This window comes from Sminthopsis crassicaudata, chromosome 4, assembly GCF_048593235.1.
Source record: "Sminthopsis crassicaudata isolate SCR6 chromosome 4, ASM4859323v1, whole genome shotgun sequence".
Lineage (NCBI taxonomy): Eukaryota > Metazoa > Chordata > Mammalia > Dasyuromorphia > Dasyuridae > Sminthopsis > Sminthopsis crassicaudata.
The window spans coordinates 261,413,450-261,441,001 of record NC_133620.1 but is presented as its reverse complement, the minus strand read 5'-3'; the positions used below and the strand labels follow the sequence as shown (position 1 = coordinate 261,441,001).

General features: G+C 33.2%; 1 protein-coding gene across 2 annotated transcripts in view; it reads left to right on the top strand.

Annotated features, from left to right (window-relative positions):
- Nucleotides 1-27,552, top strand: part of TINAG (tubulointerstitial nephritis antigen) — a 190,027-nt gene that overhangs the window by 139,297 nt on the left and 23,178 nt on the right. For both annotated transcript variants that reach the window (XM_074310634.1, XM_074310635.1), the window contains exon 10: nt 26,233-26,278. In XM_074310634.1, the coding sequence (XP_074166735.1) occupies nt 26,233-26,278 (46 nt within the window). The remainder of the gene's footprint in view (nt 1-26,232; nt 26,279-27,552) is intronic.

The following is a 27,552-nucleotide window of genomic DNA, read 5'->3' as shown; positions in this document are numbered from 1 at the left end:
GAAGGAAATCCAAAATGCAGGCAGACAGATTTAGAGGGATTGGAAATTTTATGTAGCGGTTCATAATCATCTCCTAGAGTTCTTTTGCTGGGTGTTCTGTTCATTACTGCTCTATTGAAACTGATTTAGTTCATCTCATTGGTGAAAATGGCCACATCTATCAGAATTGATCATCATATAGCATTGTTGTTGAAGTATATAATGATCTCGTGGTCCTGCTCATTTCACTCAGCATCAGTTTATATAAATCTCTCCAGGCCTTTCTGAAATCATCTTGTTGGTCATTTCTTACAGAACAATAATATTCCATAATATTCATATATCACAATTTATTCAGCCAATCTCCAATTGATGGCCATCCACATAGTTTCCAGTTTCTGGCCACCACAAAGAGGGCAGCCACAAACATTCTTGCACATACAGGTCCCTTTCCCTTTTTTTAAGATCTCTTTGAGATACAAACCCAGTATCAACACTGCTGTATCAAAGGGTATGGATAGTTTGATAACCTTTTGAGCATAGTTCCAAATGACCAATTTTATTTTTAGAAAATTGTATTCCTTTTCCAAGCTGTTAATTCTCTTGCTTACTTTTCTTTTATTTTCTCATTTTTTATTATATCTCTTTTATTTGCCTTGTAAAGTCTTTTATGACCACTTGCAAGAAACCTAATTGGTCTTGAGACCAATTCATATCACTCTTTCAGTCATCCTCTGTGGACATTTTGTCCTCATCTGAGTTGTTGTTTTGGACTTCCTTGTCACCATAGTAGGTTTCTATAGACAAGACTTTTTTCTGTTTCTTACTCGTTTTCTTTTCTCTTCTTTTGGTGTTTCCTCTTTTTTTTTTTTTTTTTTAAACTTTTTTGTTGTTGCTCTGCTCCCGAAATAAAGGGGGTTATGTCTCAAGCTTCTTATGCAGCTCTCAGCCTTGACTTTGAGCACAAAAGCTTCTTGTCTTTGCAGGGGGTAGTTTTATCTGATTTTTTTCCAGGCCAGTTTGCAAGAATTTATTTTCTGAGCTGGGTCTAGGGACAACCTTACTAATTTGTTCTGCTACTGATCCATGACTGAGTTGCTCATGTGCTGTGATTAAACTCCCTTACTCTCTTTCCCATACTCTGTCTGAGCTGTGCTGAATAACCCTTTCACTCCTGTGAGACTGATCATTTTTGAAGTTCTTCCAATCTATTTTGAGCAACAGAGTTGTTATATTCTGTCATATTACTGTTCAGAGGCTTGGTTTCATATAGTTTTGGAGGGAGACTGAGAGGACTTGAGCAGCTTCCTGACTTCACTCCACCATCTTGGCTTCACTCCCAAAAGACTCAAACTGGACTTGAGAACATTTGAAGCCTATTCTTAGTGAGAGTTCATAGTGAGAACAGAGAATTCTGGAATATACCTAGAACACTGTACATTAAGATGAAAAATATGAAATAAAGCTTGAAAGGTGGGAGATAGATTGTTGAAATTTTGACTAAGAAATTTTTAGAATACCAAATTTGGAGTCAGAACCCCTGGATTAATTTCCCACTCCAGGCTTTCACTAGGTAATGAACAATATAGGGCCAATGATGCTGTTTCAGCAAGGAAACAACATGGTTATGAAGGTTATTCTGTCAGATTGTGGGAGATGGATTAAAGGGAGAAATGAAGACAGGAAGACCATCTTGAGAGGCTCTTATAAAAGTTCAAGCAAAAGGTAATGTGGGCCTGAATTAAATTACTACAGTTCTGTTTACCTCTCCCACAACCAGAAGACTGTCTTGAATAATTTGTTTGGGTATCATTTAATGAAAGTTTATAACCATTTGAATGCTGAAGGTCTACAATGTCGATAAGATGACTGGTCTTATTAAAAATGGTGCTAAAGAGAACTTTTTTTTTGTTTAAATATCATTTATAACCAAACCCAAGGGGCTGACAGATTTATAAAATAAAAATTATGACTTTCCTCACACATCACTTGTATGATCCTAAAGTAACATCTTGGGATATGCTGATAAACATCAGCATCTGTATAAAAATAAAAAATTGGAAGATGATGATTTAAATATCTTATTTTCCAAAGATTTTCAGAAATTGTCTTAGCCACACAGAAAAAAGAAAGGTGCCTATCTGAACGTTTTGGTATTTCCTTTATAAGAAGGTGTCACTTCCCTCTAAATATCTAAAGAAGCTGATTTTTCAATAATGAGGCAGCAGAAATCTGTAGAAGCTCTTCCATTCTCTGGGACTTCACTTTCTTCACCTATAAAAGAGAGGTAATAAAAAGGGTTAATATTATGAGGAAAATACTTAGCAGAACCTAAAATTCTCTATAATTAGAAAAATTATTCTATGAGAAGATTTAAGTATGACGTGAACATATCTACATCTATGTCTCTGTGTCCATCTGTCTATCTATCACCTGACATAGGGGCTTTAAGTACCCAGGACTCAGTACTAAAAATTTCTGATCTTCAGGAGGTTAATAACAACAAAATCAATACCTTTTTTGTCTTATTGCCCATGACTGAAGTGGTTCCTTGAAAATATTAAAATATCACTTATGGCTGATTTATATAGCTTTCTTAAAAATGTGAATATGTTGATCTCAGAATAATATGGGCACTAAAGACAGAAATCTGTTTAGAGAAACCAACCTTCATTTTGCCCAAAGAAAATGCAGAAGATATTATGGATTTTACATAATCCTAATAATAGATATAATGGCCATCAAATAGATCATCAAATCCAATCAGGAAGCAATGGAAATTGATTATTTTACTAGGGCCATCTTATTACATTCAGGAAGATCACTGGCTTTCCCACAGGTTCCTACAGATACCCTCTCATACTTGTAGTTTCACCTTGTCATTTGGTTTTCTTCCCAGAAATCAAATATGACTTGATCCTTAAGAATTACCCTCTGTATTAATAATGAATTGATTGTTCTACAACTAGAATACTGGTCAGGAACAATGTAAAAAAAGAAAACAACATCTTTTTTTTTTTTTTTTTTTTTTTTTTTAAATTCATTTTGGACTTAAATGCAAAAATACAAAAAAAAAATCCATGTATACAGCTCAAGAATTCAATAGAAAATGATGAATTTTCAGTTCAGACTTCAAAAAAAAAAAGAGCTATGTAATAAATACTATACATTGGAAAACATCTTTTTTCTGCAAGAAGCACACTACATCAGGAAATCATTTTATCTATCATGAATTTAAATTCCTGAAAAGTTGAATATAGGAACTTTGAAATGTGGTTATCCATGTAACATTCCCCACACTCCACAGCTATACGCATATGCAAATACAAATAGACACACACACAGACTAAGTAGTCATGCAAATGTCTACTTCTGCCTTGTTCTTCTGTAAAAAAGACCTCAGTGCCTTGGAAAGATTAATTATAAAGATTAGCCTTCTAAGGCATTTTGTAAGAAGATGTAACTCCTATCTGTTTTAAAATAGCCACATGAAGTTACTGTCATTAGGATTATGTAGATTTAGCTCCACCCATGATCAAGACTTCTCTGTAATTTACTTGTCTATGTTTTAAACTATAGAAAGTAAAAGAAAAGTGCAAAGGAGTAATAAGAATTATCACCTTGATTTTATAAATCTTAGAGAGGGGGTATGGTTTCAGGAGAGTTTGTTCAACTCAGTCACAGTCATGCAATTACCAGAAATTTCCTGTGTACTCTCAACAATGCATTAGTGGACATGATCACACTGTGTAATGTAGGAACCTTCCAGAAAAATTTATTTGTTTTCTCCCAAGTATATATAAAAAGAAATTTAAAAAGTCTTTTGAAAATATTTTTTGAGTTTCAGATATTCTTCATTCCTCTTTCTTCCTTCCCCCTCTTTGAGAAGTCAAGCAATTTGAGTGGGTTATACATGTGTAGTCATGCAAAACATATTTTCATGTTAGTCATGTGGAGAAAGAAAACAGACAAACCCCTCTAGGAAAAATAAAGAAAAACACTTGCTTTGACCTCCATTAATACTCCTTCAGTTTTTTCCTTTGGATATAGACAGCATTATTCCAGAAGTATCTTGAATCATTGCATTGCTGAGAATAGCTAAGTCATTCACAACTGATAATAAAATAATATTGTTACAATGTATAATGTCCCCCTAGTTCTGCTTGTTTCACTTTGAAAAAGTTTTTGTAAGCCTATCTAGATTTATCTGAGAGCATCCTGTTTTGTCCTTTGTTATAGCATAACATTATTCTATCACAATCATATGTAAAATATTGCTCAGCTACTCCCCAACTGATGGACATTGCCTCAATGTCTAATTTTCTGCCACCAACTACAGAGTGCTGTAAATTTTTTTGGTATATACTTTTATTTGTTATTTGTGATATAAACCTAATAATGGTATTAATTGGTCAAAGGATATATAGCTTTATAGCCTTTGGAGTATATTTCCAGATAGTTCTACAGAATGGCCAATCAGTATACAACTTCAGCAACAGTGCATTAGTGTATCAGTTTTCCTACATACTTTCCAAAATTTGTCATTTTCCTTTTCTGTCATATTAACTAATCTGATAAGTGTGGGATGGTAATTCAGAATTGGTTTTAATTTGCATTTCTCTAATCAATAGCAAATTTGGACATTTTTCTTATGACTATAAAGAGCTTGATTACTTCATCTTACATTTACCTGTTCATATTTTTTGACCATTTATCCATTGAGAAATGCAACTTATTTCTATATTTAAACTCAGTTCTCTATATATTTAAGAAATAAGCCTTTTTTTGCTGCAGAAATAAGTCTTTATCAGAGAAACTTGCAATACATTTTCTTTTCAAAGACTGACTATGGAAAAGAATATGGGATGGAGGGCAGAACCAAGATGTCAGAATAAAGGCGGGAATTTGCCCAACCTCTCCCCCAAACCACCCAGATTACTTTAATAATGTCTCTAAACAAATTTTAGAACATCAGAACACCGCAAAAGATGGAGAATAATGTTTTCTAGTTGAAGGAAACTTAGTAAAGAAGGTGTGTGACAACAGTGTGGGAGTCCAGCATGCAATCCTGGTTCAGACCATGCAAGTACAGCCCCTGCCCCGGACCTAGACCTTGACCCAGCTCCAAACCCAGCATGACCTCTGAATCAGCAGCAGTACTGGTAGCATCCAGACTTTTCATCACAGAGAGGACTTAGAAGATCAGCAGGAAATGTCTGTGGAACCATGGTGGGTGTCCAGTGCATAATCCCAGCACAAGCCATCACAGCACAGTCCCAGCCCAGTCTCTGGCACTAGATCCAGCTTTAGACCCCAGTTCAAGCCTGGCCCCAATCCAAATCCCACTGTCAGCATGGCAGAACTTCTGAATCTGCATCAGTACTAGATAGTTTCAGTATTCTCTGTCTAGAAACACCAGGGAGGATTTGAAGGTTAGCAGAGTTGGTCTGTGGTACCAGGATGAGAGTCCAGTATGTAGTTTCATATTAGGGGCCTTATTGAAGTTTTCCTGAAAAATTGAGAAAATACTAAGCTGAGTTAGTGCAGGGTCAGCTTATTAGGTTGATGGATAACAGCACTGAATAAAAAGGGGTACAAGCAGAACTGGTGTTCTTACTTATACATCTCATTGTGCATGTATTCAGGGCCTGTTTTCCATCAAACTAAGACTATGATCATTGACCCTGACTAACCCAGCTTGGTATTTTCTCATTTTCTCAAGCTAAGCCTTCAACAAGGCCCCTAACAGTTTCACACAGGTTATTCCAGTACAGTCCCTTCCCCACCCCCAGCATCAGAACTGTAGGACTCTGTTGCTTTAGCATACTAGATCATACAGCTGCAGTGGGACAGGGACACTTCAAATATCTCCAGGACAGAAAACAGTGCTTGTGGCCAGGTTTGCAGAAGGATCTCTGAAAAGAGCTGCATAAAACTCCTGAAGCTTGGAACAATGCACCCTCTACACTGGAAACAAAGCTCTACTTAAAGAAAGAGTTAAAGCCAAAGGATAAGCTAGGAAAATGAGCAGACAACAGAAAAGATTTATGATCACTGAACGTTAATATGGTGACAAGGAAAATCAAAACACACATTCAAAAGATAATAACAAAGTCAAAGCTCTTACATTCAAAGCCTCTAAGAAAAATAAAAATTGGGCTTAGGCCATGGAAGAGCTCAAAATGGATTTTGAAAATAATATAAGGGATAGAGCCAAGGTAGTATAGAGTAGACATGGCTTTCCGTGACCTTCTCCCAAATCAACAGTAGAGTAAGCCACTGAACTGGTCCTGGAGTGACAGAACCCACAAATATTTGGAGTACAATACATTTCCAAAAGAAGATACTTTGGAAGAACTTCATAACAGGTCTGTTTTAACTGAGCAGGGGACAGTCTGCTAAGGTCAAACTGCAGCATAGGGAGCCTAGGACAAGGAGCTAGGGGCAGGGAGCCAGAGAATTACAGTGTCCAAATACTGGGGAATCTTTTGTAAGACTCTTAAGCTACTCTGTCCTGATTGCAAGCAGGTGGTTTAACAGATTTGCTGTAAAATCACCTCCAAGGAAAATACAAAAGGCAAATTGTAAGCAACAGAGCTCTGGAAAAATTTGGGACATGGCTGGGATTATGCAGCAATAGAAGTCAGTCAGAAACACTGACCTCAGGACAAACTAAAGCAATTGTTACCTTAAGAGCAGATCTCAAAACTTAAAAATATAACAAAGCAAAAAGAACTCTGACCATAGACAACTTTTATGGAGAGAGAGAATAGACCTCAAACCCTCAGGTTCCTAAAGGCAAATAGACTCCAGATGAAGCCCCAAAGGGAGATATGTACTTGTCCCCATTTCACAAGGCTTTCTTGGAAGATTTCACAAAGGATCTTTGAAAAGAATTAGAAGAGAAATGGGGAAAGTAAATGAGATTTTTGCAAGAGAGTATGGAAAAGGTAAAACAGTAATTATCTGAAGAAATTCCTTTAAAATAGATATGATGAAACGGGAAAAGCATATAAGTCCTTTCAAAATAGATATAAAAAAGATGCCAATTCATTGAAAAACATAATTTGTGAAATGGAAAAAAAATGCAATGAACAAAACAATTGAATTGGTCAAATACAAAAGGAGCTAAAAAAGGTAACTGAAGAAAATAATACAATAAAAATTAGGATTGAATAAATGGAAGAATGACTCAATAAGACTTAAAGAATCAGTCAAATATAACCCAAAAAAAAGAAAAATTAAAAAAATAGAAGAAAAATTGGAATACCTCCATGGAAAAACAACTAACTTGGTAAATAGATCTAGGAAAGACAATCTAAAGATTACTGGAAGCCATGATGAAAAAAAGAACGTAGACATAATCTTTCAGGAAATCATAAAGAGCTGCCCTAATATCTTAGAACTTTCAGAAGGTAAAGTAGCCATTAAAATAATTCATCAATCATCTCTTAAAAGATGTCCAAAATGAAAACTCCAATGAATATAGTAGCTAAATTTCAGAATTATCAGATAAAGGAAAAAATATTGCAGGCAGACAGAAATAAACAATACAAATGCCAAGGAGCCACAATTAGGATTTCCTAGGACTTAGGAGCATCCATCTTCATGGATTGGAGGGCCAGGAATCATATATTCTGAAAGGCAAAGAAACTTGGACTACAGCCAAGATTAAACTAATCAGCTAAATTGAGCATTATTTTTCAGAGGAAGATGAACATTCAATGATATAGGTGCATTTAATTTATTTATGATGAAAATGCCAGAGCTGAACAAAAAAATTTGATCTCCAAATATAGAACTGAAGAGAAGCATAAACAGGTAAAAAAGAAAGAACTCTTGAGAACTACATTTCTGTTAGGGTATACTTAGAAAGCGTAGGTATAATTTGTTCATATTATAATAATATAAAAAACAAAGTAGAGTTAGAAAGGGAAATGTACTGGAAAAAAGGAGTAGAATGGAGGTTAAATGAGAGGAATTATATATATCTCATGAAGAGGCAAAGAAGACCCATTATAATTGAGGGAAAGAAGGGAGGGGCATGAACTTTGTGTGAATCATACTGTCATCAGATTTGGCTCAAAGAGAGAAAGAATATCAGACATATTTAGTTTCAGAGAGAAACTTATCTTACCCAATAGGGAAATGTGAGGGAAAGGGGGAAAATAAAGAGGCAGGCTTATAGAAGGGAAAACAGAAGTAGTAGGGAAAAGTCTAAGAAAGGGTGAGAGGCTCTAAAGGGTGGGGCTGTCTGAGGGAGGTGGTTATAAGAAGCAAAATAAGAGTAGGGAAATAGGAATAGGGGGGAAAAAGCATAACTTGGGGTAAATAAGATGGCAAGAAATAATTATTTCTATAAGATTAGTTATTTTCTCTGTGAATGTGAATGGGGTGAATTCTTCCATAAAAAGAAGTGGATAGCAGACTAGATTCAAAACTAGAATCCTACACTATGTTTTTTTTTCGTTTTGGGTTTTTTTGTTTGTTTGTTTGTTTGTTTTCAAAACTAGAATCCTACACTATGTTTTTTTTTTCTTTTTTTTTTTTTTTTTTTTTTTTTTTTACTAGAAACGCATTTAAAGCAGAGTGATACTACATAGTAAAGATAAAAGGTTGGAGCAGAATTATTATGATTTAGCTAAAGTAAAAAACAAAAATCAGGTATAGAAAACCTGATCTCAGATCAAGCAAAAGCTAAAAATAGATCTAATGAAAAGAGATAAGAAAAGCAACTATATCTCACTAAAGATTATCATAGATTATGAATGAGTGTCAATACTAAACATATATGCATCAAGTGGTATAACATCCAAATTCCTAGAGGTATAGTTGAGAACTGCAAGAAGAATTAGACAGCAAAACTATACTAGTGGGGGATCTCAACCTTATTCTCTCAGAATTAGATAAATCAAACCACAAAATAAATAAGAAATAAGTTATGGAGGTAAACAAAATGTTAGAAAAATTAGGTGTGATAGATCATTGGAGAAATTTGAATGGAGACAGAAAAGAGAACATTTTTTTTTCTCAGTGGTTCATGAAACCTATACAATAATTGACCATGTATTAAGGCATAAAACCTTCAAAATCAAATGCACAAAGGCAGAAATAGTAAATGCATTTTTTAAAATCATGATGCAATAAAAATCAAGTGCAAACAAAAGAACAGGAGAAAAAAAGACCAAAAAGAAATGAGAAACTAAATAATCTAATCCTAAAGAATTATTGGATAAAACAACAAATCATAGATACATTCAATATTTTAGATAACATACCAAAATTTGTGGAATGCAGCCAAAATAGTTATAAGGGGAAATTTTATAATTCTACATGCTTGCTTGCATAAAATAGAGAAAGAGATGATCAATGAGTTGGGCTTATAACTAAAAAAAGCTAGAAAAAGAACAAATTATAAATCCTCAATTAAATATCAAATTTGAAATTCTAAAAATAAAAAGAAAGATTAATAAAATTGAAAGTAAGAAAACTATACAATTAAAATATGATACTGAGTTGGTTTCATGGGAAAAAAATGAAGTAGATAAACCTTTAATTTGATTAGAAAAAGGAAAGAAAAAAGTCAATTTTAGTCTTAAAAATGAAAAGGAAGAACTTTCCTCTAATGAAGAGGAAAGTAGAGCAATAATTAGGAGTTATTTTGTCCAACTATATGCCAATAAATTTGATGATTTAAGTGAAATGGAGGAATAAGTACAAAAATATAGATAGCCCAGGTTAACATAAGAAGAAATAAATTATTTAAGTAATCCCATTTTAGAAAAAAGAAATAGAACAAGTTATTAATCAATTTTCCTAATAAAAAAATCCATAGCCAGATGGATTTACATGTGTATTCTACCAAGCATTTAAAAAACAATTAATTCCAATACTATATAAATTATTTGAAAAAAATAGGGAAAGAAGGAGTATTACCAAATTCCTTTCATGACAGAGATATGGTGCTGAGAGCTAAACGATGTAGGGTGAAAAGAGAGAAAGAAAATTATAGGCCAATTTACCTAATGAATATTGGTGCAAAAACCTTAAACAAAATATTAGCAAAGAGATTGCAGAAAATCATCCCAGGATAATACACTATGACTAGGGATGTAGGACTGATTCAATATTATGAAAATTATTAACGTTATTGATTATATCAATAACAAAATTAAGAAAAAAGAAAACTATGATTATCTCGGGAGATGCAGATAAAGCATTTGATTAAATCCAATACCCATTTCTATTAAAAACACTTGAGAGTATGGAAATACATGGACTTTTCCTTAAAATGATCAGTAGTGGAGGGCAGAGCCAAGATGGTGGAAAAGATACACATGATTTTTGTGAGCTCCTTTCTTCCCTCAATACCAATTAGTTAAATCAGCCTCAAAAATAACGCTAGACTGATAGAAACCACAAGGACTGGAAGCACGACTTACCAGCTGAAGAGAATCTGGAGTTTCAACAGAAAAGGTCGGTTCCCAGGGGAGGAAAAAAAAATGCCAGCACAGACAGGGTTAGGTGCTAGCATACTGTGCCGATCAAGCTAGGAAGAACTCTGGGATCAGAGAAGCCACTGAGATAGAAGAATCTGGCACAGGCTGTTAGCTCTTCTCTGCTTATAAAACAGCAGTCCAGAAGAGAAATCAAGCCACTTTAAAAATATAAAGCCAGATCCTACAACCACCCCAATCCAGAAGTGACCTAACAGATCTTGGCACAGCAGTGAAGCCTTCATCTCCTGTCCAGGGTTTCACCTTGGGGTAGTTAAGAGATTGAAAAGCGGGGACACAGCCCAAAGCAATATACTATTCACATAGTACCTGGCTTGGCTGGAGGCTGTGGAATTCAGCAACTGAAGTCCCAGAGAAGCGGAACCTTGGAAATAGGGACTGCGGTTTCTGGGCAGACACTTCCAGTTTGAGCGCAAGGGCTTTTCACATCAGCTGCTGATATCCACGCCCCACAGGATGTAGTGGCTGGGCTTTGTGTTGCCTTTACTGTTCAGTCTTAAACCTCAGGAAAGTCTCTAGGACACACAGTGGGGTCCTCCACTGGGCAACCCTCATAGCACAGCCACAGCCATACTAATCACCCATGAGGCATTTCCAGGGAGGGGGAGGTGAACTCTCTCCCAGAATTCTCTTTTAGCTCAGGCACAGGAGCCGCTGCATCCATCTGGTCTGGGAAAAAGCTGGCAAAGAAATAAATAAATAATTTCTTACCCCAAGAACTGACCCCAAAATATTTTTTAAATATGAGTAAAAAGCTAAAGAGAACTATTGATTCCTTCTACACAGAGAAAGAGCAGGTATCCAACCCCAAGGAAGTTAATAGCAGAGAGTCATCAGATAACAGTCTAAAGGGGAATGATACCTGCCCCCCATCACATAACTCTCTCCTAGAAGAGACTATTAAAATATTAAGAGAGTTTGAAGAAAAATGGGGAAAGGAAAGAGAAGCTATGATACAGAATAACAATGTTCTGAAATTTGAGTTGGAAAAAATAAAGAATTCACAGGCGATTCAGGGAAACAAAACATGTGAATTAGAAAAGGTTAAAAAACCATAGGAAAGTAGGATTTCTGATTTGGAAAAGATAAAATAGTCTCAAGAAAGTAGGATTTCTGAATTGGAAAAAGAAAATAATTCTTTAAAAAAATTCAATAGAACAAAATAATTCATTTAAAAACTCAATTGGGCATATAAAAAAAGAACTAAAAGATGTGAATGAAGAAAATAATTCATTAAAAATCAGGATGGAACAAATAGAAATGAATGATTCATTGAGAACCCAAGAACCAGTCAAACAAAAAAAAAAAAAAATGGAAAGTTGGAGAATAACATCAAATACTTACTGGGAAAATGTATAGACCTGGAAAATAGATCTAGGAGAGATAATCTGAGGATCATTGGACTTCCCGAAAACTATGACCAAAAAAAGAGCCTAGATTCTATTTTACAAGAAATCATCAAAGAGAGCTGTCCAGAGATAATAGAAACAGAAGGGAAATTAGGTGTGGAAAGAATTCATAGAACACCTTCTGAAAAAGACCCTAAAAAAAGAACTCCACAGAACATTGTGTCTATGCTGCATAATTACCACACAAAGGAAAGAATATTGCAAGCAGATAGAAAAAAGAAATTCAAATATCAAGGGGCCACAATAAGGGTCACTCAAGATCTGGCTGCCTCCACATTAAAAGATCGAAGGGCCTGGTACCTGATATTCCGAAAGGCAAAAGATCAAGGATTGCAACCAAGAATAAACTACCCAGCTAAGTTTAGTATTTTCTTCCATGGAAGAAGATGGTCATTCAATGAAACAGAGGAATTCCATTTGTTTCTAAGAAAAAAAAAAACAGACTTAAAAAATTTGATCTACATCCACAAGACTGAAGAGAAACAGAAAAAGGTAAACAGAACTCTTGAAAACTGTATCTCTGTTGTGGATATATAGAAAGTCCGCATGGATAATTTGATTTTACTGATATAAAAAAGGGGGGGTAGAAAGGGAAGGGGATAGTATCAGAAAAAGGGGAAGGAGTGATAAAAAGAGGGAAATAACATCCCAGGAAGAGGCATAGAAAAATATACCACATCTGAGGGAATTTTGAGAGGGGGTGAAACATTGTATGAATCTTATTTTCATCAGAAGAGGCTCAAAGAGTAAATAATTGACATATTTTTTTTTCAGAGAATTCTCTTTCACCTCATTAAAAGGGGGGAGGAGAAAAGGGAAAAGGAAAAGGGAATTAAGGGAAGGGACTTGGAAGGAGGGGGGGAGGGATACTAAAAAAGGGAGGGCTGCATGTCACAAGTGGGGTCTATAAATTAAATATTGGGGAAGGGGTACAGGGAGGTCAAGGGAAAAAGCATAATCTGGGGATAATATGATGGCAGGAAATACAGAATTAGTAATTTTAAGTGTAAATGTGAATGGGATGAACTCTCCCATCAAACGGAGACGATTAGCAGACTGGATCAAAAGTCAGAATCCTACAATATGTTGTTTACAGGAAACACACTTAAAGCAGGGAGATACATACAGAGTAAAGGTAAAAGGTTGGAGCAGAATCTATTATGCTTCAGGTAAAGCCAAAAAAGCAGGGGTAGCTATCCTTATCTCAGATCAAGCAAAAGCAGAAGTTGATCTAATTAAAAGAGATAAGGAAGGAAATTATATCCTGCTAAAAGGTAGCATAAACAATGAAGCCATATCAATACTAAACATATATGCACCAAGTGGTATAGCATCTAACTTTCTAAAGGAAAAGTTAAGAGAGTTGCAAGAAGAAATAGACAGTAAAACTATAATAGTGAGAGATCTCAATCTTGCACTCTCAGATTTAGACAAATCAAACCACAAAACAAATAAGAAAGAAATTTAAAAAGTAAATAGAACATTAGAAAAACTAGATATGATAGACCTTTGGAGAAAACTGAATGGCGATGGAAAGGAATATACTTTCTTCTCAGCAGTTCATGGATCCTATACAAAAATTGACCATATATTAGGACATAAAGATCTCAAAATTAAGTGTAGGAAGGCAGAAATAATAAATGCCTTCTTCTCAGATCACAATGCAATAAAAGCTACATTTAGTAAGAAGTTAGGGATAAATAGACCAAAAAGTAATTGGAAAGTGAACAATCTCATCTTAAAGAATGACTGGGTGAAACAGCAAATTATAGAAACAATTAATAATTTCACCCAAGAAAATGACCAAAATCTGAGGGATGCAGCTAAAGAGGTAATAAGGGGAAATTTTATATCTTAAGAGGCTTATTTGAACAAAATAGAGAAAGAGAAGATTAACAAATTGGGCCTGCAACTTAAAAAGCTAGAAAAAGACCAAATTAAAAACCCCCAACCAAAAATCAAACTTGAAATATGAAAATTAAAAGGAGAAATCAATAATATTGAAAGTAAAAAAAAAAAAAAAAAAAACTATTGAATTAATAAAGAAAACCAAGAGTTGGTTTTATGAAAAAGCCAATAAAATAGATAAACGTTTGGTAAATCTGATCAGAAAAAGGAAAGAGGAAAATCAAATTGTTAGTCTTACAAATGAAAAGGGGGATCTTTCCAATAATGAAGAGGAAATTAGAGAAATAATAAGGAGTTACTTTGCCCAACTTTATGCCAATACATTTGATAACTTAAATGAAATGTATGACTTCCTCCAAAAATATAGGCTTCCTAGATTAACAGAAGATGAGATAAATTGCTTAAATAGTCCCATTTCAGAAAAAAATAAAATAAAATAGAACAAGCTATTAATCAACTCCCCAGGAAAAAATCCCCAGGACCAGATGGATTTACATGTGAATTCTACCAAACATTTAAAGAACAATTAGCCCCAATGTTATATAAACTATTTGAAAAAATAGGGGATGAAGGAGTCCTACCAAACTCCTTTTATGACACAGACATGGTACTGATACCTAAACCAGGTCGATCGAAAACTGAGAAAGAAAATTATAGACCAATTTCCTTAATGAATATTGATGCTAAAATCTTAAATAAGATATTAGCAAAAAGACTCCATAAAATCATTCCCAGGATAATACATCATGATCAAGTGGGATTTATACCAGGAATGCAGGGCTGGTTTAATATTAGGAAAACTATTAGTATATGACCATATTAATAATCAAATTAATAAAAACCACATGATCATCTCAATAGATGCAGAAAAAGCATTTGATAAAATCCAACATCCATTCCTACTAAAAATGCTTGAGAATAAATGGACTATTAGAATAGTCAGGAACATATATTTACGACCGTCAGTAAGCATAATGTACAATAGAAATAAACTGGAACTTTTTCCAGTAAGATCAGGAGTGAAACAAGATTGCCCACTATCACCATTACTATTCAATATAGTACTAGAAATGCTAGCCTCGGCAATAAGAGCTGAGAAAGAGATTCAAGGAATTAGAGTAGGAAATGAGGAAATCAAACTATCACTCTTTACAGATGACATAATGGTATACTTAGAGAACCTCAAATACTCTGCTAAAAAGCTATTAGAAATAATTCAGAATTTTAGCAAAGTGGCAGGATACAAAATAAATCCACATAAATTATCACCATTTTTATATACCACCAACAAAATGCAACAGCAAGAGATACAAAGAGAAATTCCATTCCAAACAAATGTTGAGAGTATAAAATATTTGGGAATCCATCTACCAAAGGAAAATCAGGAATTATATGAGAAAAATTACAAAACACTTGCCACAAAAATAAAGTCAGATTTAAATAATTGGAAAGACATTCAGTGTTCTTGGATAGGCCGAGCGAATATAATAAAGATGACAATACTCCCCAAACTAATCTACTTATTTAGTGCTATACCAATCAGACTCCCAAGAAACTATTTTAATGACCTAGAAAAAATAACAACAAAATTCATATGGAAGAATAAAAGGTCGAGAATTGCAAGGGAACTAATGAAAAAAATGTCAGATGAAGGTGGTCTAGGTGTACCTGGTCTAAAGCTATATTATATAGTAGCAGTCACCAAAACCATTTCGTATTGGCTAAGAAATAGACCAGTCAATCAGTGGAACAGATTAGATACAAGGAAAAAAAGGGTACATCTAAAGCAATCTAGTCTTTGACAAACCCAAAGATACCAATGTTAGAGATAAGAATTCATTATTTGGAAAAAAAAAAACTGTTGGGAAAACTGGAAAACAGTATTGCAGAAATTAGATATGGATCCACACTTAACACCATATACCAAGATAAGATCAAAATGGGTCCATGATTTAGGCATAAAGAATGAGATCATAAATACATTAGAGAACAGAGAATAGTCTATCTCTCAGACCTATGGAGGAGGAAGGAATTTATGACCAGAGGAGAACTAGAGATCATTATTGATCACAAAATAGAAGATTTTGATTACATCAAACTAAAAAGTTTCTGTACAAACAATACTAATGCAAACAAGATTAGAAGGGAAGTAACAAATTGGGAAAATATTTTTAAAGTTAAAGGTTCTGATAAAGGTCTCATTTCCAGAATATATAGAGAACTGACCCTAATTTATAAGAAATCAAACCATTCTCCAATTGATAAATGGTGAAAGGATATGAACAGATAATTCTCAGATGATGAAATTGAAATTATATCCACTCATATGAAAGAGTGTTCCAAATCACTACTGATCAGAGAAATGCAAATTAAGACAACTTTGAGATACCACTACACACCTGTCAGATTGGCTAAGATGACAGGAAAAAATAATGATGAATGTTGGAGGAGATGTGGGAAAACTGGGACACTAATACATTGTTGGTGGAGTTGTGAAAGAATCCAGCCATTCTGGAGAGCAATTTGGAACTATGCTCAAAAAGTTATCAAATTGTACATATCCTTTGATCCAGTATTGCTGCTATTGGGCTTATATCCCAAAGAAATACTGAGGAGGGGAAAGGGACCTGTGTGTGCCAAAATGTTTGTGGCAGCTCTTTTCGTAGTGGCTAGAAACTGTAAGATGAATGGATATCCATCAATTGGAGAATGGTTGAGTAAATTATGGTATATGAAGGTTATGGAATATTATTGCTCTGTAAGAAATGATCAGCAGGAGGAATACAGAGAGGCTTGGAGAGACTTACATCAACTGATGCTGAGTGAAATGAATAGAACCAGAAGATCGCTGCACACTTCAATGCTGTATGAAGATATATTCTGATGGAAGTGGAAATCTTCAACATAAAGAAAATCCAACTCACTTCCAGTTGATCAATGATGGACAGAAACAACTACACCCAGAGAAGGAACACTGGGAAGTGAATGTAAATTGTTAGCACTACTGTCTATCTACCCAGGTTACTTATACCTTCGGAATCTAATACTTAAAATGCAAAAAGAAAATGGTATTTACTCACATATATTGTATCTAGGTTATATTGTAACACATGTAAGATGTATGGGATTGCCTGTCGTCGAGGGCGGGGTGGAGGGAGGGAGGGGATAGTCTGGGGGAATGAATGCAAAGGATGGTGCTGTAAAAGAAAGGAATTGCTCATGCATATATATTGTCAAAAATTTATAAATAAAATTAAAAAATAAAAATAAAAATAAAAAATAAATAAATAAATAAATAAATAAATAAAATGATCAGTAGCATCTATTTAAAATCACCAGCAAGAATCATATGTAATGGGGAAAAACTAGAACCATCACACAATAAGGGGTGAAACAAGTTTTCTCACTATCACCATAACTATTCAATATTGTATTAGCAATTTTAGTTTTGGCAATAAGAGAAGAAAAAGAAATTAAAGGAATTAGAGTGTATAATGAATAAACCAAATTATCACCCTGTGCAGATGATATGATGCTATACTTATAGAATCCTAGAGAATCAACTGAAAAACTACCAGAAACAATTCACAACTTTAGCAAAGTTGCAGGATACAAAATAAATCCAAATAAATCCTCAGCATTTGTATATATTACCAGGAATGATCAGCAGCAAGAGACACAAAGAGAAATTCCATGCAAAATAATTTTCTTTTTTAATTATACCTTTTTTATTGAGAAAACACATGCATGGGCAATTTTTCAACATTGACCCCTGAAAAAACTTCTGTTCCAACTTTTTCCCTCATTCCCTCTATCCCCTTCCCTAGATAGCAGGTAGTCACAAACATGTTAAATATGTAAAGGTATATGTTAAACACAATATATTTATGTGTGTGTGTATAACTATAAATATATGTGTGTATATACAGTTGTCTTACTACACAAGAAAAATCAGATTTAGAAAAAAGTAAAAATAATCTGGGAAGAAAAACAAAAATTCAAGCAACCAATACCTGAAAGAGTGTAAATGCTATGTGTGGACCACACTCATTTCCCATTTTGCTGGGTGTAGCTGGTTCTGTTTATTACTGATAAATTGGAACTGATTTGGATTCTCTCATTATTAAAGAAAGCCACTTCATCAGAATTGATCCTCGTATAGTATTGTTGTTGAAGTGTATAATGATCTCCTGGTTCTGCTCATTTCATTTAGCGTCAGTTCATGTATGTCTCTCCAAGCCTCTCTGTATTCCTCCTGCTGGCCATTTCTTACAGAATAATAATCTTCCATAACATTCATATACCATAATTTACCCAACCATTCTCCAATTGATGGGCATCCATTCATTTTCCAGTTTCTAGCCACTACAAAAAGAACTGCCACAAACATTTTGGCACATACAGGTCCCTTTCCCCTCTTTAATGTCTCCTTGGGATATAGGCCCAGTAGTAAAACTGCGGGATGAAAGGGTATACACTGTTTGGTAACTTTTTGAGCATAATTCCAAATTGCTCTCTAGAATGGTTGGATCTGTTCACAATTCCACCAACAAAGCATCAGTGTCTCAGTTTCCCCAAATTGCCCCCAACATTCATCAATATCTTTTTCTGCTATCTTAGCCAATCTGAGAGGTGTGTAGTTGTACCTTAGAGCTGTCTTAATTTGCATTTCTTTGATCCATAATTTTTTGGAACACTTTTTTATATGAGTATAAATAGTTTCATTTTCTTCATCTGAGAATTGTCTACTCATATTCTTTGATCATTTATCAACTGGAGAATGGCTTGATTTCTCACAAATTTGAGTCAATTCTCTATATATTTTGAAAGGAGGCTTTATTAGAACCTTTAACTATAAAGATGTTTTCCCCGTTTATTGCTTCCCTTTTATTCTTGTCTCCATTAATTTTGTTTGTACAAAAGTTTTTTAACTTGGAATAATCAAAATTTTCTATTTTGTGATCAATAATGATATCTAGTTCTTCTTTGGTAACAAATTCCTTCCTCTTCCACAGGTCTGAGATGTAAACTATACTATATTCTTCTAATTTATTTATAATCTTGTTGACTTTTTGTCAAATAGTGCATTCTTATCCCAAAAGCTGGGGTCTTTGAGTTTGTCAAACACTAGATTGTTATAGTTATTGAATATTTTGTCCCGTGAACTTAACCTATTCAACTGATCACTTAAACTATTTCTTAGACAAAACCAAATAGTTTTGGTGACCACTGCTTTGTAATATAGTTTTAGATCAGGTACAGCTAGGCCACCTTCATTTGATTTTTTTTTTTTTTTCATTAGCTCCCTTGAAATTCTTGACCTTTTGTTCTTCCAGATGAATTTTATTGTATTTTTTTCTAGATCATTAAAATAGTTTCTTGGGAGTCTGATTGGTATAGCACTAAATATTTAATTTAGTTGAGTGAGTATTGTCATCTTTATTATATTCGCTCGACCTATCCAGGAGCACTTAATTTTTTTCCCCCCAATTGTTTAGATCTGATTTTTGTGTGTGTGTGTGTGTGTGTGTGTGTGTGTGTGTGTGTGTGTGTAAAGTAATTTTGTTCTTATAATTCCTGATTTTTCCCTTGGCAGATAGATTCCCAAATATTTTATATTTTATATTATTGACAGTTATTTTAAATGGAATTTCTCTTTATATTTCTTGCTGTTGGATTTTGTTAGTGATGTATTAAAATGCTGATGACTTATGTGGATTTATTTTGTATCCTGCAACCTTGCTAAAGTTGTGGATTATTTCTAATAGATTTTTACTAGAATCTCTAGGGTTCTCCAAATATACTATCATATCATCAGCAAAGAGTGATAATTTCGTTTTCTCATTACCTATTCTAATTCCTTTAATCTCTTTTTTCATCTCTTATTGCCAAAGCTAGCATTTCTAACACAATATTCAATAGTAATGGTGATAGTGGGTAACCTTATTTCACTCCTGATTTTTGGGGAATGGTTCCAGTTTATAACTATTGCATATGATGCTTACTGATGGTTTTAAGTAGATACCATTTTAAGAAAAAAGTCCATTTATTTCTATACTTCCAAGTGTTTTTTAATAGGAATGGATGTTGGATTTTATCAAATGCTTTTTCAGCATCTAGTGAGATGATTATATGTTTTTTGTTAATGTGGTTACTGATGTGGTCAATTATACTATTACTTTTCCTAATATTGAACTACCCCTGCATTCCTGGTGTAAATCCTACTTGGTCATGGTGTATTAAATTGGGAATGATATTCTATAGTCTTTTTACTAATATTTTATTTAATACTTTAGTATCAATATTCATTAGGGAGATTAATCTGTAATTTTTCTTCTCTGTTTTCAACTACCTGATTTAGGTATCAGTACTATGTACTACCAAAGAATTTGGTAGGATTCCTTTATTACCCATTTTTTCAAATAGTTTATATAGCATTGGGGCTAAGTAATCTAATATATGTTAACCTGTGCAATTCTTCTATACATATTCCCACAATTATCAGGCTGCACAATAAAAATTGGATCACAAAGAGAAAAAAATAATAAAGAAAACAAATTTTTTTCTGGATAAATTTTTTGAAGTCATTACTAGGGCTTTTTTATTAGCTTTCAAGTAGTCTAACAATTCTTAAATTATTTCCCTTTGACCTATTTTCTGGTTAAGTTTTGTCTTTTTTCAACAATGAGATGTCACATGTTTTCTACCTTTTTTCATTCTTTTGAGTTTGTTTTACTATTTATTGATGTCTCATAGAATTATTAACTTTCACTTGCTCAATTCTAATTTTTGAGGAATTATTTTCTTCAGTAGACTTTTGTACATTTTTTTTCCACTTCACAAATTTTATTTTCTCTTTAGTGAACTTTTGGGCCCCTTTTACTTAAAAAAGGTATTATTTTCTTCAATTTTTTTTTCCATGTGTGTGTCTTTTACCATGCTAGCAATCTTTTCAAATTTTCTTAAATTCCTCTTTCTTTTTCCCAATTTATTCTCTATTTGTTTTTAAAAAATCTTTTAAAAAATCTTCCATTCATTATATTTAGAGTGGGAAGTTGTGTTAAATTCACATTTTTCTTTGAAAATTTTCATGTAACTATTTTAATTTTATTGTCTTCTGAGGTTTTTTAAAGAAAATTTATCTCATAAATCTAGTATAATGTTTTGAAGAATTTTTTCACATAAACATTTATTAAAAATCCAACAATTTTGAATTTTATATGTCTATGAAAATTTTTTCCTCATTATTCTTCTCCCATACCTCCCATAGTACTAGTTCTAGGTATACTCTAAGGAGACAACTGAAATAATAGCATTGTAGAAAATATGTAAAATTTTCTATAAGTATATTTTCATTAGTTTTAACAGTAGATTCATGGTGAATTGTTCCTTTTTAGCAAAAAATCATGTTTCTTTCTTTATTTTCCTCTCATTAATTAATAGTGCTACATTGCAAAAATTACTTTTATGAATGGACTTTTTTTTGCAAATAATCATCAGAAGTTCAATACCAGATTCCCAAATTTAGCAAAATAATTTTTTTTCTCTGATTTATTCTCACATTTTCTTACTATTTCCTTTTCCCCTTAAGTTTTGTTTAGAATAAAAATGCTTCTTCATACTTTGGAATGAGCACCAAATGTACTTTTAAAAGCTCTAATAGTTGCTTATTATATTTATTTTCCCCTGAGATAGATAATATCGATATATTCTAAACTGTTTGGCTTTGGTGCTGTTTCTTTATTACTTGTTTCTATTAATTTTCTCTAAAATGGAGTTAGTGCTTTGTACATTTACTTTATAAAAGACAAACTTATGTAACATATAGGTATGGCTTTATCATCTTCTGTTGTTTGATCATATAGTCTGAAGAATTAGATTGATTTGCAATTGATTTTTATCTTTTCCTGGCCCTTTACTGAATATAATTTTATTGTATTGTGATCTGAAAATGAAGCATTTCCTATTTTTGCCTGTCTGTATTTGATTGAAATTGACTAATGACTAATGACCATGACTAATATATGGTCAATTTTTGTGTAAGTGCCATGTATTGCTGAGGAAAAACTGCATTCCTTTTTGTCTTTATTCAATTTTCTCCAGAGATATATATCTAAGTTTTCTAGAATTCTATTAAACTCATTAGTTTCTTTTTTGTTCATTTAGTGTATAAATTTATCCAATTACGAAAGAGGGAGTTTGAGGTCCCCCACTAATGTAGTTTTTCTGTCTATTTCTTCCTACAACTGGCTAAATTTCTCTAAAAATTTGGATGCCCTACCACTTGGTACATATACATATAATATCAATTCATTGTTTTTGGTACCCTTTAACAAGATATAGTTTCCTTCCTTATCTCTTTTAATTACATGTATTTTTTATTTTTGCTTTATGTAAGATCAGAATTGCTTTCCCCGCTTTTTTTTTATACTTCAGCTGAAGCAAAATAAAGTCTGTTCCAGTCTTTTAGCTGTACTCTGTATTTATCTCTGTTTCAAATGTGTTTCCTGCAAATAACATATTGTATTATTTTGTTTTTTAATATACTTGTTTTTCAATTCTCTCTATTACTTACTTCCATTTTATAAGAGACTTGTATCCAATTCAGAGATAAAGTTATGATTACCAATTCTGTATTTCTCTCCATGCTAGTTTTTTTTCCCCCTTGTACATGTTTATTTTCTCTTTGAGCCTTGTCCCTCTTTAGTAGTGTTTTGTTTTTATCTCACTCTGCTCTCAAGCTGCCTTCCTTTCTATCATCTCTCCTCACTTCTCTTACTCTTTTTTCCCAGTAGTTCTGCCCTACCTTCTATCTTGCCTTTTTCTTTTCTCTTTCTCTTGGTATGTCCTTATAGAGCAAGCTAAATTTTTATACCCAATTGAGTAATTGTTGTTTCCTGTTTGAGCTACAACTGATGATATTAAGCTTCAGATAATACTCACCCCTCTTTCATCTTTCCCTCTATTGTAATAAAAGTTTTATGCCTCTTCATGTTATCTACTTTGTACCATTTTATCACTTCTTTCCTCTTCTCCTAGTACAATCTTTTTTTTTTCCATCCCTTAATATCTTTTTCTCTGCTATCATCACATAAGTCCATTCATACCTACACTCTCCATTCATGTATATACCCTCTAACTGCCTCAATAAAAGATACAGTTTTACAGTTTTCAGGAATTACAGATATCATTTTCTGATTTAGGAATGGAAATAGTTTAACATTTAACTATATATCTATAATTACATATATAGATATAGATATGTAATTTCTCCCCATGTTTACTTTTTTATGCTTCTCTTGAGTCCTTTATTTGGAGATCAAATTTTCTCTTTAGTTATATATTTTTTCCCATTGAAATGATTGAAATCTAGTAGCCTCACAGAGCTACTCTAACTGCCCACCCATCAGTGGCACGGCTATGCCACACTTACCAATCTTTGGGAACTAACCCAGATCCCACAGAGACAGATCAACCAGGAGGTGCAGATGTTCTGTCTTTATTCAGTCATCCTCTCAGTGGAAGTAATAGGAGAGCAGGAGCACAAGAAAGAAATAGCTCCATCTGGTCTCTCCAAAAAACTGCTTAGTTTCCCTAGCTGGAAATTTGCTTTCTGAGCTGGGACTTGAGTCTGGTCCACCAATCTGTTCCTCAAGGAGCTGGGATTAAGGGCCTCAGCTGCTGATCTGCTGTGATTTAGACCCTCTTATTGACTTTCCTGTACACCATCTGAACTGAGCTGAACACCCATTTTACTCCAGTGAGACTGACCATTTTTGAAGTTCTTCCTCTTTCTTGAGCTGGAAAGTGTTCATTTCATCAGACTCTGTTCAGAGGTTTGGTTTTATGTTATTTTCCCTGAGTTTTTTTCTTAATCTTTTCTTCATCATAGTAGCTTTCTATAGTCAAATTCTTTTTTTGTTGTTTACCCATTTTTCTCAGACTTTTAAAAAAATCAAACTTTATTTTAAAGATTTGTTCTGCTGCTTAGGTGAAGGGGATACTATCCCAAATTTCGGGGGTTTTGTGCTACTGTTTTCAGAGCTTGTTCAAGGAAGTGGTGGAGGGGAAGGGAGTCTAAAAGTTTTCAGTTCTTTCAAGGTGTTTTGATCTGAGGAACTAGTCTGTACTCTGTTTTTTGAGGACCCTCCATAGCTACTCTTCACTATCCCTTAACTGTGATCTTTGCCTGTGGCCCAAAGTGTTTTTGTTCCTTGTAAGTCAGGTCACTTTTCTCCTATAACTCCAAGTACCAGTGCTTTTTTTTTTTTTTTTTTTTTTAACTCCAATGTAGACCAGTGTTCATATGCCCTAGCAAATGACCTCAAGTACTCTTCCTTGAAACTAAGACAAGAGCCCCTACCCCTCTGGGTTTACTCTTCTTCACCCTGAGACTGCAACCCAGAGCAATAAGAACAAGAAAAGTAACAATTAACTGCCAATTTTTAGAACATTATCTATCTATGTATCTATGTGTCTATTTGTGTGTACTAAAATATACATATAGTTTGTACTATATTTTAGGTATGTCATAATTTTATATGTATGTATACATATATATGTACATATATATGTATATGTATGTACATCCACACACAAAAACATTCATATGTAAAACTTCTCTATCTGTAGCATTTGGGGTATTGTGATAATTTCATTTCCACCAGGACATCCTTATGTTCTTCACCCACATACACTGTTCAGACTCTATTCAGTCTTGGAAACCCTGGACTTCAAGAATATGGAAAATGTGTTACTTTTTATGATAATCATTGTATCTTTGAACACTGACCCTGGAATTCCAGGAACATATTATTTAAAGTTAAGACGGGCTAACATTTAGGCTTCCCAAAAAGGGTAAGTAAAAGAAATGGTAGGTTATAATATATATTAGACAATGAGTAATATAAATCAAGCATAGGACAGACATTTTATTAAAAAATTTATAAAAAATAAAAAAGAAGACATTTACATGTGCATATTAATTGTAAGAAAAATTAAAATGTGATAACATTAACAACAAATATAATATTAGATTGATACTTTTAAAAGTACCTGTATTTTAGTTTTTGAGTTGATAATTAGCAATTGTAAATTATATTTTGACTCTACAAATAATTTCTAGTACCAGGCCAAGTTTGCATCTTCTCCAAAAGCATTGGGATATTTCCCTGAAATTCTTACCAAGGCTACTGTTCAGCTCTGATTTAGTAGGCTCCAAAACTTCCATACTTGTTACATTCATAAGGTTATTTTCAAGCCTGGACTCATGTTACCCAAGAATTATGCTTAATCATCTAGTCAGACAAATAAAGACAAAGTGGAAAAGATGTCCAACTCACACAGTCAAGTTCATGTTCTATATGCCATTGACATAAATTACCTCTTAGGATCCTCCCACATTCCCTTCAATTATCTAGCCTTTTATTCCTTCCCCAAAAAAACACAATTCAAAAATATTGGCATGTTAGCCCATTGATGTTCAAGGCCATCCTGGAAAGTGTATCCTTCCTAGGAAACCACTTGACCCTGATCTATTAAACATATGGCACAGATACTTCTCTCTTGTTGAAATTAATTCATATCAAGTTAAAGTGTGAGAATATGCTATATATCTAGGGATAATTTAGTTTTATATGAGGATAGTCAATACTTTAATCCAACATAATTATGTCTAAAGGAAAGTTTTTGGATATTAGAAATAAAATGGTAAAAATGTACAGGACCTTAAAAATAATATTTACATATATACACACACTTATATAAATGCACTCACATACATGTATACATACATCATAAACCACAAATATATATATATATATATATATATATATATATATATATATATATATATATTCTTCCTTTTTGCAAGTACATCTACGAATATAAGGTTTATTATTAAAGAATTGTGCAGTGCCTATGAAAAGGTGCTATTATATGGAAAATATGACTTCTTATGATCACAGATTAAAAGATATACGTGATATTGGAGGTTGCTGATTTGAGGTCAATCATTTCATGAAAAACAAAACAAATCCAATGCTGTTATTGATTTACCAAATGTCATATTGGTTAAATTATTTGTCCAGACAACTAATGAAAGTCTGATGCCATGTTTGAATTCAACTCTTCCTGACTCCAGGTAGCTTAGCCATCTAGCTAGTAAATGAATATTTGGTGAATTGACCATAATTTGGAAATAATTCATTCTGATAAATGTAATAATTTTTTGAGATTCACTACGAGGAGATCTTTGGAAGAAAATGGGGAGAGTCATAAGGTTATACAGGACTTAAAAAAATTGAAAAATTCAAAAACTTGTTATTTTAGGATGCATACTACTCATTAAGTTTTAAGAAGTCTAACAGTTCTTCCTTTTCTTTTCTTTTTCTTTTTTTTTTGAAAAATCCTTTATCTAGATGGGGAGTACTCAGAGGAGCACAAGGAAGAAAAGAAAAATTTTGGGTATGTAAACATTTCCAATTAATTTTCAATTAGAACATAAGAAAAACACTTTTATTTATCTGCTGACTTACTTTTGTAAGTAACTGAAACAAGGTCATGATTTTGATGTTTCTCTAGCACAGAATCCATCATACTCATTAATTTATATTAATGGTTTCCTTCACTTTTACTCCTTAGGTTAAAAAAAATAACAACAACACTTAAAAAATAGCATTTAATATTATTCTCACACATATTTATTAAAAACATATCATGAAATGCAATAGCAAGGCAGTATAAAAAGAATGAATCAAGTATTGAAAACCCATGGAGTTCATTCTTAAATGAATCACCCTCAACACGTCTGCAAGGAGATAATGGAACATCATTTCCTACTTACTCCCTGAGTCTTTAAAATAATGGAGAAGGGTAACTTCATACCCTCACAGAAAAACCCTATGGGATTTATTTTTCTTCTAAATAACATTTTTGAGAATGCTTACTTCCTGCTAGATACAAGAGAGAATCACTATATAGTTTATTGGTGGTTTTTCATGGCACAAAAGTTATTGTCCAGAGTATATAGTACTTAGTGCTGAAGGATGTAGGCTGACATCTCTTACTATTGCAATTTCCTCTGCAGGTTTTGCCAGCATTGGCATTGTATCTACATGGCTGCCTTTTTTCCCCATCTTGCTCTCTCTCATTCTTCTACCACTCATAAGGAGAATTATAGTCTTAATTTTTTAATACCTTTTGTTTTGATATAGAAGTTTTTTCCCCCCTCTCTAAATAGTGTTTTAATTTTTTCCAATTATATGGAAAGATAGTTCTGAACATTCATTTTTGTAAGCTTTTGGGTTCCAAAATTTTCTTTGTCACTCTCTGTCTTCCCTCCCTAAGACAGAAAGCAATTGGAAATAAGATTATACATGTACAACCATATTAAACATATGCCAACAATAGCCCATGTTGTAAAAGAAGAATCAAAACAAAAGAGGAAAAAATTAGAAAGAAAAAAAGAAAGACAAAGTGAAAACAATATATTTTGATTTACATTCAGACTCCATATTTTATTCTCTGGATATCAGTATTTTCCATCATAAGTTTCTTAGAACTATCTTGCTAAGTCTATCATACTTGATCATAAGACAATGTTGCTCTTTCCGTGTACAGTGTTCTCCTGGATCTACTCACTTCAATCAGCATGAGTTCATGTAAATCTCTCCTGGTTTTTCTGAAATCTGCCAGCTTATCATTTCTTATAGAACAATAATATTCTATTATATTCATAT